We start from the raw sequence: 13,980 nt of genomic DNA, 5'->3' as shown, positions 1-13,980 counted from the left end.
GTTCCAAATATCCAAGAATGATTTTGATGAAATAAGTTTAGGTTCAAATCATTTTCTATAATCATGAAATTGAATATAACTTAATTTATTCCAAAGAAAAAGAACTTTTCGAATTCGAAAACCTATTTCAAATCAACTTAAAAAATAAAGCATTCCTGTTCAGGAAAATTATAAACCTATTAACCCTTTCGGCGGCGAACAGCGCGTTTAGGCACTCACTTATAAACGTTCATTCTGAGCAAACAGCACCTATAGGCGCTCTGGCAGAGTTGCTCTCTCTGAACGAACAGCCTTTTGGCGCCGTTCATTTGTGACATATCCTATCCTCAAGTAGGTTTCTAAAAGATTTTTATAGGCATTTGTTTTATTTCGTTTTTATGTGTTCCGGTGTCGATTCATCTGTTCTGGATTTTCTTTCATGGGGTAGTTATCATTTATTTTATTTATAGTTTTTTTTAAATTAAAATAAACATATAATTAAACAAACAAATAAAAAAAATACAAACAAAGTTAAATTACCACCATAAATTTGATGGATACCACAATTTGTTATCATTTTCTGCCCAATAATGTCCATTCAGTCGTTTGTTTTCGACTCGCTTCTTGTGTAAAATTTTTTTTTGCATAATCAAATATAATTATCTACATATTTTTCCCGATCATGAACAAATGGACAACGAATAGGAGCTGCGATGGTATGGAATTGTCATTGGATTCAGATCTGTCTGAAATGTTTTTAAAAATTGGATACAAAAGAAAAATTTAAAATACATCTAGCAAGAGCGTCTAGTGCTAAGTAGGTCGGAATCTATTCTGAAAGCATTTAGGAATTACCAGACATCGATCCGCTGCAATTTCTTTGGAGAGCACAAAATTTGGCTCCAAAAGTTTTCATTTTGATAAGCAGGACCATCACGGTGGCTGCCTATAGCGAAATTCATTTCTAAGCACTCCGACGGGTTAAAGTTTCCTAAATTTGAAAATTATTTTATGGAGCTTTAAATTAAAGAAACTAAACAGTACTACAACGCGTTATATAATTTATAATTCGATGCTTTGATAAACACTGAAAAAAACAACATTTAGTCTTCTCATCTATGAATACAATAAAAATCCAATCCATCTTAAAATTTACTTATTCAATTACATTGTATGGAAACACACAAGAACAACAGACGAAATAAAGTTGCAAACTTTATTAGAAACAATGTTGTTTACAAAAGTTACTTCATATCGAACAGAATATAATCTGAACAAAAAGATAATCTAACCAGATAAAGCGTTCACCAAATCCTGCTGAGCATTCGGAACGTATCTAAGATCAACTGATGTTATTGAACCTCCGTTGATAACTTGCAAGAGCGCCGCAATAGCTTCAAGTAAAACTTCGTTTGTAACTTCCAAGGAACTCAAAGAACTGCTACTACTAACTTGGGCCCCAACGGATGAAATAAGATTCAAGAAGGTTGGAACACTGAGGGAACCTCCAGATGAAGAAATCGCAGAAGCAAAGGAGTTGGCTAAACTACTCACCCTGGCAGTGGCAGCAGATGAGCCTAAGCCTGAAGAAGAAACAATAGGAGCTAAAGCAGTTTGAAGGCTCGTGGGCAACGATTGACTAAGGGAGTCAAAAGGCCCGCCGACCGAAGCCCCACCGACATTAAGGCCAGTGGAAATAAAATTGGGACCAGCTGCAATAGGACTTAGGGCGCCATAAGAAGGAGAACTGACGCGACTGCCAACTGAAAGAGCGGAATTTGACAGAGCATTGGCAAAGGAGGAGGCAAGGGAACCTGCATTGCCAGCGTTCAGAACGCCCTGGCCGGCTAAGAATTGTCCAACTGCATTGGAAACGGCATTAGCGTACGCGCTGGAACTGGCTCCAACGCCGACTGAAGACACAGCTTGCGATAAGGCATTACCGAGGCCTGGAGCGTTTCCGATACCGAGAGTATTAGCTACGTTGAAGCCTAATTGATAACCTACGTTGCCGAGAGCTGAGAGGGAATTGGCCGAGGACAAGGCACTGGAGAAAGCGCTTGAGGCTGCAAGGGAAGCAGAGGATGCTTGTGCGAATGAAGAGGCACTTGCTTGAGCGGCAGCGCTGCTTGCGGACTGGCTGGCGGCTTGACTTCCGGAGGTGGATGTGGTAGTGGTAGTGGAAGAGCTCTGAGCACCTGATCGGGCAGCACTCTGGCTGGCACTCTGCGACGCCGCTCGACTGAATGCCGAGGCAGCTGCTTGACTCTGGAATGCTGATTGCGCAGCTGCAGAGGATGCGACGGATGCTGCGGATGCTGAGAGGGCATTGGCAAAGGAGGAGGCAAGAGAACCTGCATTGCCAGCGTTCAAAACGCCCTGGCCGGCTAAGAACTGTCCAACTGCATTGGAAACGGCATTAGCGTACGTGCTGGAACTGGCTCCAACACCGACTGAAGACACAGCTTGAGATAAGGCATTACCGAGGCCTCGGGCGTTGCCGATACCGAGAGTATTAGCTACGTTGAAGCCTAATTGATAACCTACGTTGCCGAGAGCTGAGAGGGAATTGGCCGAGGAGAAGGCACTGGAGAAAGCACTTGAGGCTGCAAGGGAAGCAGAGGATGCTTGTGCGAATGAAGAGGCACTTGCTTGCGAGGCAACGCTGCTTGCGGACTGGCTGGCGGCTTGACTTCCGGAGGTGGATGTGGTGGTGGTGGTGGAAGAGCTCTGAGCACCAGATCGGGCAGCACTCTGGCTGGCTCTCTGAGACGCCGCTCGACTGAATGCCGAGGCAGCTGCTTGACCCTGGAATGCTGATTGCGCAGCTGCAGAGGACGCGACGGATGCTGCGGACGCTGAGAGTGCATTGGCAAAGGTGGAGGCAAGGGAACCTGCATTGCCAGCGTTCAGAACGCCCTGGCCGGCTAAGAATTGCCCAACTGCATTGGAAACGGCATTAGCGTACGCGCGGGAACTGGCTCCAACGCCGACTGAAGACACAGCTTGAGATAAGGCATTACCGAGGCCTGGAGCGTTGCCGATACCGAGAGTATTAGCTACGTTGAAGCCTAATTGATAACCTACGTTGCCGAGAGCTGAGAGGGAATTGGCCGAGGAGAAGGCACTGGAGAAAGCGCTTGAGGCTGCAAGGGAAGCAGAGGATGCTTGTGCGAATGAAGAGGCACTTGCTTGCGCGGCAGCGCTGCTTGCGGACTGGCTGGCGGCTTGACTTCCGGAGGTGGATGTGGTGGTGGTGGTGGAAGAGCTCTGAGCACCTGATCGGGCAGCACCCCGGCTGGCACTCTGCGACGAAGCTCGACTGAATGCCGAGGCAGCTGCTTGACTCTGGGATGCTGATTGCGCAGCTGCAGAGGATGCGACGGATGCTGCGGATGCTGAGAGGGCATTGGCAAAGGAGGAGGCAAGGGAACCTGCATTGCCAGCGTTCAAGACGCCCTGACCGGCTAAGAATTGTCCAACTGCGTTGGAAACGGCATTAGCATACGCGCTGGAACTGGCTCCAACGCCGACTGAAGACACAGCTTGAGATAAGGCATTACCGAGGCCTGGAGCGTTGCCGATACCGAGAGTATTAGCTACGTTGAAGCCTAATTGATAACCTACGTTGCCGAGAGCTGAGAGGGAATTGGCCGAGGACAAGGCACTGGAGAAAGCGCTTGAGGCTGCAAGGGAAGCAGATGATGCTTGTGCGAATGAAGAGGCACTTGCTTGAGCGGCAGCGCTGCTTGCGGACTGGCTGGCGGCTTGACTTCCGGAGGTGGATGTGGTAGTGGTAGTGGAAGAGCTCTGAGCACCTGATCGGGCAGCACTCTGGCTGGCACTCTGCGACGCCGCTCGACTGAATGCCGAGGCAGCTGCTTGACTCTGGAATGCTGATTGCGCAGCTGCAGAGGATGCGACGGATGCTGCGGATGCTGAGAGGGCATTGGCAAAGGAGGAGGCAAGGGAACCTGCATTGCCAGCGTTCAAGACGCCCTGACCGGCTAAGAATTGTCCAACTGCGTTGGAAACGGCATTAGCATACGCGCTGGAACTGGCTCCAACGCCGACTGAAGACACAGCTTGAGATAAGGCATTACCGAGGCCTGGAGCGTTGCCGATACCGAGAGTATTAGCTACGTTGAAGCCTAATTGATAACCTACGTTGCCGAGAGCTGAGAGGGAATTGGCCGAGGAGAAGGCACTGGAGAAAGCGCTTGAGGCTGCAAGGGAAGCAGAGGATGCTTGTGCGAATGAAGAGGCACTTGCTTGCGCGGCAGCGCTGCTTGCGGACTGGCTGGCGGCTTGACTTCCGGAGGTGGATGTGGTGGTGGTGGTGGAAGAGCTCTGAGCACCTGATCGGGCAGCACTCTGGCTGGCGCTCTGCGACGCCGCTCGACTGAATGCCGAGGCAGCTGCTTGACTCTGGAATGCTGATTTCGCAGCTGCAGAGGACGCGACGGATGCTGCGGAAGCTGAGAGTGCATTGGCAAAGGTGGAGGCAAGGGAACCTGCATTGCCAGCGTTCAGAACGCCCTGGCCGGCTAAGAATTGCCCAACTGCATTGGAAACGGCATTAGCGTACGCGCTGGAACTGGCTCCAACGCCGACTGAAGACACAGCTTGAGATAAGGCATTACCGAGGCCTGGAGCGTTGCCGATACCGAGAGTATTAGCTACGTTGAAGCCTAATTGATAACCTACGTTGCCGAGAGCTGAGAGGGAATTGGCCGAGGAGAAGGCACTGGAGAAAGCGCTTGAGGCTGCAAGGGAAGCAGAGGATGCTTGTGCGAATGAAGAGGCACTTGCTTGCGCGGCAGCGCTGCTTGCGGACTGGCTGGCGGCTTGACTTCCGGAGGTGGATGTGGTGGTGGTGGTGGAAGAGCTCTGAGCACCTGATCGGGCAGCACTCCGGCTGGCACTCTGCGACGCCGCTCGACTGAATGCCGAGGCAGCTGCTTGACTCTGGGATGCTGATTGTGCAGCTGCAGAGGATGCGACGGATGCTGCGGAGGCTGAGAGGGCATTGGCAAAGGAGGAGGCAAGGGAACCTGCATTGCCAATGTTCAGAACGCCCTGGCCGGCTAAGAATTGCCCAACTGCATTGGAAACGGCATTAGCGTACGCGCTGGAACTGGCTCCTACGCCTACTGAAGAGACAGCTTGAGATAGGGCATTACCGAGGCCTGGAGCATTGCCGATACCGAGAGTATTAGCTACGTTGAAGCCTAATTGATAACCTACGTTGCCGAGAGCTGAGAGGGAATTGGCCGAGGAGAAGGCACTGGAGAAAGCGCTTGAGGCTGCAAGGGAAGCAGAGGATGCTTGTGCGAATGAAGAGGCACTTGCTTGCGCGGCAGCGCTGCTTGCGGACTGGCTGGCGGCTTGACTTCCGGAGGTGGATGTGGTGGTGGTGGTGGAAGAGCTCTGAGCACCTGATCGGGCAGCACTCCGGCTGGCACTCTGCGACGCCGCTCGACTGAATGCCGAGGCAGCTGCTTGACTCTGGGATGCTGATTGTGCAGCTGCAGAGGATGCGACGGATGCTGCGGAGGCTGAGAGGGCATTGGCAAAGGAGGAGGCAAGGGAACCTGCATTGCCAATGTTCAGAACGCCCTGGCCGGCTAAGAATTGCCCAACTGCATTGGAAACGGCATTAGCGTACGCGCTGGAACTGGCTCCTACGCCTACTGAAGAGACAGCTTGAGATAGGGCATTACCGAGGCCTGGAGCATTGCCGATACCGAGAGTATTAGCTACGTTGAAGCCTAATTGATAACCTACGTTGCCGAGAGCTGAGAGGGAATTGGCCGAGGAGAAGGCACTGGAGAAAGCGCTTGAGGCTGCAAGGGAAGCAGAGGATGCTTGTGCGAATGAAGAGGCACTTGCTTGCGCGGCAGCGCTGCTTGCGGACTGGCTGGCGGCTTGACTTCCGGAGGTGGATGTGGTGGTGGTGGTGGAAGAGCTCTGAGCACCTGATCGGGCAGCACTCCGGCTGGCACTCTGCGACGCCGCTCGACTGAATGCCGAGGCAGCTGCTTGACTCTGGGATGCTGATTGTGCAGCTGCAGAGGATGCGACGGATGCTGCGGAGGCTGAGAGGGCATTGGCAAAGGAGGAGGCAAGGGAACCTGCATTGCCAATGTTCAGAACGCCCTGGCCGGCTAAGAATTGCCCAACTGCATTGGAAACGGCATTAGCGTACGCGCTGGAACTGGCTCCTACGCCTACTGAAGAGACAGCTTGAGATAGGGCATTACCGAGGCCTGGAGCATTGCCGATACCGAGAGTATTAGCTACGTTGAAGCCTAATTGATAACCTACGTTGCCGAGAGCTGAGAGGGAATTGGCCGAGGAGAAGGCACTGGAGAAAGCGCTTGAGGCTGCAAGGGAAGCAGAGGATGCTTGTGCGAATGAAGAGGCACTTGCTTGCGCGGCAGCGCTGCTTGCGGACTGGCTGGCGGCTTGACTTCCGGAGGTGGATGTGGTGGTGGTGGTGGAAGAGCTCTGAGCACCTGATCGGGCAGCACTCCGGCTGGCACTCTGCGACGCCGCTCGACTGAATGCCGAGGCAGCTGCTTGACTCTGGGATGCTGATTGTGCAGCTGCAGAGGATGCGACGGATGCTGCGGAGGCTGAGAGGGCATTGGCAAAGGAGGAGGCAAGGGAACCTGCATTGCCAATGTTCAGAACGCCCTGGCCGGCTAAGAATTGCCCAACTGCATTGGAAACGGCATTAGCGTACGCGCTGGAACTGGCTCCTACGCCTACTGAAGAGACAGCTTGAGATAGGGCATTACCGAGGCCTGGAGCATTGCCGATACCGAGAGTATTAGCTACGTTGAAGCCTAATTGATAACCTACGTTGCCGAGAGCTGAGAGGGAATTGGCCGAGGAGAAGGCACTGGAGAAAGCGCTTGAGGCTGCAAGGGAAGCAGAGGATGCTTGTGCGAATGAAGAGGCACTTGCTTGCGCGGCAGCGCTGCTTGCGGACTGGCTGGCGGCTTGACTTCCGGAGGTGGATGTGGTGGTGGTGGTGGAAGAGCTCTGAGCACCTGATCGGGCAGCACTCTGGCTGGCACTCTGCGACGCCGCTCGACTGAATGCCGCGGCAGCTGCTTGACTCTGGGATGCTGATTGCGCAGCTGCAGAGGATGCGACGGATGCTGCGGATGCTGAGAGGGCATTGGCAAAGGAGGAGGCAAGGGAACCTGCATTGCCAGCGTTCAAAACGCCCTGGCCGGCTAAGAACTGTCCAACTGCATTGGAAACGGCATTAGCGTACGCGCTGGAACTGGCTCCTACGCCTACTGAAGAGACAGCTTGAGATAGGGCATTACCGAGGCCTGGAGCATTGCCGATACCGAGAGTATTAGCTACGTTGAAGCCTAATTGATAACCTACGTTGCCGAGAGCTGAGAGGGAATTGGCCGAGAAGAAGGCACTGGAGAAAGCGCTTGAGGCTGCAAGGGAAGCAGAGGATGCTTGTGCGAATGAAGAGGCACTTGCTTGCGCGGCAGCGCTGCTTGCGGACTGGCTGGCGGCTTGACTTCCGGAGGTGGATGTGGTGGTGGTGGTGGAAGAGCTCTGAGCACCTGATCGGGCACCACTCTGGCTGGCACTCTGCGACGCCGCTCGACTGAATGCCGCGGCAGCTGCTTGACTCTGGGATGCTGATTGCGCAGCTGCAGAGGATGCGACGGATGCTGCGGATGCTGAGAGGGCATTGGCAAAGGAGGAGGCAAGGGAACCTGCATTGCCAGCGTTCAAAACGCCCTGGCCGGCTAAGAACTGTCCAACTGCATTGGAAACGGCATTAGCGTACGCGCTGGAACTGGCTCCTACGCCTACTGAAGAGACAGCTTGAGATAGGGCATTACCGAGGCCTGGAGCATTGCCGATACCGAGAGTATTAGCTACGTTGAAGCCTAATTGATAACCTACGTTGCCGAGAGCTGAGAGGGAATTGGCCGAGGAGAAGGCACTGGAGAAAGCGCTTGAGGCTGCAAGGGAAGCAGAGGATGCTTGTGCGAATGAAGAGGCACTTGCTTGCGCAGCAGCGCTGCTTGCGGACTGGCTGGCGGCTTGACTTCCGGAGGTGGATGTGGTGGTGGTGGTGGAAGAGCTCTGAGCACCTGATCGGGCAGCACTCTGGCTGGCACTCTGCGACGCCGCTCGACTGAATGCCGCGGCAGCTGCTTGACTCTGGGATGCTGATTGCGCAGCTGCAGAGGATGCGACGGATGCTGCGGATGCTGAGAGGGCATTGGCAAAGGAGGAGGCAAGGGAACCTGCATTGCCAGCGTTCAAAACGCCCTGGCCGGCTAAGAACTGTCCAACTGCATTGGAAACGGCATTAGCGTACGCGCTGGAACTGGCTCCTACGCCTACTGAAGAGACAGCTTGAGATAGGGCATTACCGAGGCCTGGAGCATTGCCGATACCGAGAGTATTAGCTACGTTGAAGCCTAATTGATAACCTACGTTGCCGAGAGCTGAGAGGGAATTGGCCGAGGAGAAGGCACTGGAGAAAGCGCTTGAGGCTGCAAGGGAAGCAGAGGATGCTTGTGCGAATGAAGAGGCACTTGCTTGCGCGGCAGCGCTGCTTGCGGACTGGCTGGCGGCTTGACTTCCGGAGGTGGATGTGGTGGTGGTGTAGGAAGAGCTCTGAGCACCTGATCGGGCAGCACTCTGGCTGGCTCTCTGAGACGCCGCTCGACTAAATGCCGAGGCAGCTGCTTGACCCTGGAATGCTGATTGCGCAGCTGCAGAGGACGCGACGGATGCTGCGGACGCTGAGAGGGCATTGGCAAAGGTGGAGGCAAGGGAACCTGCATTGCCAGCGTTCAGAACGCCCTGGCCGGCTAAGAATTGCCCAACTGCATTGGAAACGGCATTAGCGTACGCGCTGGAACTGGCTCCAACGCCGACTGAAGAAACAGCTTGAGATAAGGCATTACCGAGGCCTGGAGCATTGCCGATACCGAGAGTATTAGCTACGTTGAAGCCTAATTGATAACCTACGTTGCCGAGAGCTGAGAGGGAATTGGCCGAGGAGAAGGCACTGGAGAAAGCGCTTGAGGCTGCAAGGGAAGCAGAGGATGCTTGTGCGAATGAAGAGGCACTTGCTTGCGCGGCAGCGCTGCTTGCGGACTGGCTGGCGGCTTGACTTCCGGAGGTGGATGTGGTGGTGGTGGTGGAAGAGCTCTGAGCACCTGATCGGGCAGCACTCTGGCTGGCACTCTGCGACGCCGCTCGACTGAATGCCGCGGCAGCTGCTTGACTCTGGGATGCTGATTGCGCAGCTGCAGAGGATGCGACGGATGCTGCGGATGCTGAGAGGGCATTGGCAAAGGAGGAGGCAAGGGAACCTGCATTGCCAGCGTTCAAAACGCCCTGGCCGGCTAAGAACTGTCCAACTGCATTGGAAACGGCATTAGCGTACGCGCTGGAACTGGCTCCTACGCCTACTGAAGAGACAGCTTGAGATAGGGCATTACCGAGGCCTGGAGCATTGCCGATACCGAGAGTATTAGCTACGTTGAAGCCTAATTGATAACCTACGTTGCCGAGAGCTGAGAGGGAATTGGCCGAGGAGAAGGCACTGGAGAAAGCGCTTGAGGCTGCAAGGGAAGCAGAGGATGCTTGTGCGAATGAAGAGGCACTTGCTTGCGCGGCAGCGCTGCTTGCGGACTGGCTGGCGGCTTGACTTCCGGAGGTGGATGTGGTGGTGGTGGTGGAAGAGCTCTGAGCACCTGATCGGGCAGCACTCTGGCTGGCACTCTGCGACGCCGCTCGACTGAATGCCGCGGCAGCTGCTTGACTCTGGGATGCTGATTGCGCAGCTGCAGAGGATGCGACGGATGCTGCGGATGCTGAGAGGGCATTGGCAAAGGAGGAGGCAAGGGAACCTGCATTGCCAGCGTTCAAAACGCCCTGGCCGGCTAAGAACTGTCCAACTGCATTGGAAACGGCATTAGCGTACGCGCTGGAACTGGCTCCTACGCCTACTGAAGAGACAGCTTGAGATAGGGCATTACCGAGGCCTGGAGCATTGCCGATACCGAGAGTATTAGCTACGTTGAATCCTAATTGATAAGCTACGTTGCCGAGAGCTGAGAGGGAATTTGCCGAGGAGAAGGCACTGGAGAAAGCGCTTGAGGCTGCAAGGGAAGCAGAGGATGCTTGTGCGAATGAAGATGCACTTGCCTGCGAGGCAGCGCTGCTTGCGGACTGTCTTGCGGTGTTATCGAATCCTAATCCACCAGCTCCCCTTCTTCCTGACACTGAAGGTATCCCTGCTGAGGAAATTATATTTGTATCTGCATTCTGGGAAAGCACTGAAATGAGAGATTGAATTCTGGACACAAATGCTGGGTTGTCCGATCCAGTAGTTTGGATAAAACAGTCGGAGAGAATTCCTGTTAGTTCAGACAACTGATTGCTGTAATTGCTTTCTGCCGACTCTGCAATGAGCAGATCTGTCAGAGAAGATGCAAGCGCTGTACTTAAAGCTTGAGCTCTGGCCGATGCTGTAGCGCCAGTGTTGCTTGAAACAGCATTGAGTATCACCTGAGCAATGGCATCCAAGTCTTGTTGTTCTTGAGTAGGAAATGCGGGGGAATTTCCGATTCCAAATGTGAGACATTGAAGGAAGCCGCTGGCCAAATTTGGACTGCTGAAGACTGAAGGAACGGCGGTAACTGCAACTGACTGAGACGACACTGCTCCCAGAAAGCCTACGAGGAACGCTATGCTAGTGAGCCAAACCATTGTTGCTTTCTCAGATGGTTCACCAACTGTGATCTGTCTGTTTAGAACCGAATCTTTTATAGCACTCTAATCGCGCTTGACACATCTTTATCACCTGTCAGGTGCGATTCAGTTGACACGTTTGCGGATATTTAGCTTTAAAGGTTGTTTTACTTAGAAGCTTTTGTTTCGAAATGATGATTGCTCATTGTTTAGTGAGTTCTATAAATCTGCATTTTAATGTTTTGTTTGTTTGAATTTGAAATCTTTTAGAAATCTTCTATGTTTAACATTTTGACATTGTTTGGATACATTACCTGTGGAGATGTTAATTTTTATGCCCTACCCATTTTAACAGAATTTGTTTGTTTTTTACATTTTTTCATTTTATTTGTTTTTAATGTTATCTTTCGTTTTTATATTATGGATTTTTTATTAATTTTACTTAAAATGACATGAATAACAATATTTTTGTTTTAATTGACGCAATTAACAATATTTTATTTTGTTTCGATCTATAAATATACTTCAAAAGTTATGAATGAATGAAGTTATGAATTTTTCACAGTCCTTTCGTCCTAAGGAATTGAATTCTGCGAAATAGTCTCGAAACTTCAAATTTTATATAAATAAATGAACATTTCTATTTTCTCCTATAGAATCTGATCGACTTATGAGGTTTGAATAGAGTACCTTAAAACAATCAACATTTTCCTAATCTTAGGCCAATCAGTCTTGAGAAACCCTGAGGGCTGATTGCGGCATCATCTTTGAGAAGTGATTTTAAATAGAATAGTGATATTCAATTTTTTACAAATGAGTCTGATTTACGTAATTGCAGTACAACTCGTTTTATTTGAAATATTAGCACTGTAGAATATTTTGTTAATTATGATTCAGAGGGCAGAAGATTTGCTTAAAAATTTAAAAGTTGTAACTCATAAAAACATTTGTTGGCTCGAGTTACAGAAAATATAATTATTTACTTTATTTAGACAAATTTAACAGGACACATGTATTTCTGTTATTAAAGATTGACAAATTTGCCGTCGGGCCTGAATTAAAAGGATATATAAAATCCTGTTTGCCTTAAATAAAGCTGATTTATTGAATTAATAATGTAGATATTGTAAAAGATCATAGAGCACTTAGTCTTTTTTTTTTTTTTTTTGTAGAAGATATTTTATTTTTTATTTATTTCATTTCATATAGACATGTGCTGAAAATGACACTTTTCTAGGTTTGCAGTAATATTTAAATTATTTTTTAATTTGAGTTTTTTCTTCAATGGAATGGCAACTCCTTGATAAAAGCTTAAATTTTCTCATGCAGACGTAACATGCTCATATAAGTTAAATGCTATTTTTATTTTGTGCAAAATAAATTGTTGAAAATTATGGTTAAAATATTTCTCTAAAAATTCATTAAAAAATTAACCAAAATTTAATTAAACATTTTAATTCAAAAAAATCGCTCCGAGGTACACATTCCCGACTTCCAAGGTATACATGTGCCAAATTTAGTAGCTGTAGATCAAACGGTCTGGCCTGTAGAGCGCCAACACATACACGCACACACACACATTTAGATTTATTAGAAGTACAGACTGAATATAAAATTCATAATGGTAGATTTAGGACAAACGGATATTCTAAAGAAAAAATTAGTTTTAGAAATGTAATAAAATTTTAGAAAATTAAAAATGAAATTTTCTGTTTTCTCCTCAAATCTTTAAAAAAACAGCAAACTGAGCTTCTTACTATTACCAATTACGAAGTGAATCAAAACATTTTTTTTTGTTTGTTTTTGCATAAACCAATTAATAAAGATTAGTTATAGTAAAATTTGGAAATGAATGCAAAAATATTTAAAAAGAATATTAATCAGTGTTTTTGTGCTCATGCCTTTTAATTAGTTTTAAATGTTTTCTTTAAAATTTTACAAGTAAGTTAAATAATAGAAAGCGCCGGCTTGGTAACTAATTGTCTAACTAATTATACAATTTTTTTTCAAACCTTTTTTAAAAATTATATTATCTGTCAGTTCTCCAGCAGATATCAAGTAGTAGGATCGTCAGAATATTGCCGAATGAACACTTATTAACATGTAGTAATTCCTCCCCCCCCCCCTTTCTTCCTGGAAGCACCTTATTTCATGAGGGGCTGTTTGGCGAAACGCACATTTTAGAGTTTAGTTACGTTAACGTCATCTTTTATAGAGACACGTTGTTTATTTTGGATTGAACTTCGTAATTTTGACAAAGACGAGGATAACACCTAAGCAGGTACTCCCTCTCCAAACTTCAGTACAACATCAAAGGAAAGCCGCTCTTCTGACGATGTCGAATTTCATCGGTACCAGGTCAACAGATCTTAATCGAGTCAGGTTTCGAACCAAGAATCACATCACAAAGTCACCTCGATCTCGTATTATTATCGTCGATTATAGAAAGACAATATGTGCTAGATATTTTCGTTCGTGTTTGAGGTTAAGATCTTCAGATTTTTAATGAAAAATTTCTGTCATATTAAAAAGTGATGACAAAGTTGATAGTGTAACAATTTGTTAATGTATTAATGAATTTACATATTATCAGAAAGAAATATATTTCAAATTGGTATATTCAGTTCAGTAATATTTTATATGCTGATATAGAGATTGAAACGGCAGTACAATTTTTTTCGTTCGAATAAACCTTTCAAAATTGCGCCAGTCTTTTTTTTTTTTCTTAATAAATTATGAATATTGAAGATTGTTTTTATTATTTTGAGTTTTTCGCATGTTGTAAAAAAAAAAAGTTTCAATTTTGTGGTGAAGGCAGATTTTCTGGAAATGTAGCATTTCCTTTTCTAACCTTAAAAGAAAGACATGGTGCTATGAGGATGAAAGTGAGTTGAAGGGAAAATAGATGCCAGTAGTAAAATTTCGGTCTCGGGGACAGATGGCTTTGTGCTCAAAAGCCGATTCGATTAAAATGCTGTCATGTATACGTGTCCATCTCACCCGCATCCAATACCGTGGACATATTGCTGTCCTGGTGGTGTGGCAGAGAAGCTTGGAGAGTTGAGTACCAGATAAGAAGTCGTCCTGACCGCAGTTCAAAATGACGAGATCTGTCCCAAAATAGCTTAATTGTTTCCAGTGATATCAATCAATGGCAAACAGTAATTGTTGCCAGTGACTACATGCATATAATATAATGAATGGAAAAAAATTATTTTAATTGAAAAATCGTGATGGATTGGC

General features: G+C 48.3%; 1 protein-coding gene across 1 annotated transcript; it reads right to left on the bottom strand.

Annotated features, from left to right (window-relative positions):
• Positions 1-1,181: 1,181 nt before the first annotated feature.
• Positions 1,182-10,780, bottom strand: LOC129972023 (platelet binding protein GspB-like). Its single transcript, XM_056086007.1, has one exon. It carries the CDS (start codon positions 10,753-10,755, stop codon positions 1,267-1,269), a length of 9,489 nt encoding a protein of 3,162 aa, XP_055941982.1. The 5' UTR covers positions 10,756-10,780; the 3' UTR covers positions 1,182-1,266.
• Positions 10,781-13,980: the final 3,200 nt, after the last annotated feature.

Source organism: Argiope bruennichi, chromosome 1 (assembly GCF_947563725.1).
Source record: "Argiope bruennichi chromosome 1, qqArgBrue1.1, whole genome shotgun sequence".
NCBI lineage: Eukaryota > Metazoa > Arthropoda > Arachnida > Araneae > Araneidae > Argiope > Argiope bruennichi.
The sequence above is the reverse complement of the archived record's forward strand: the minus strand, read 5'-3'. Positions and strand labels throughout refer to the sequence as shown.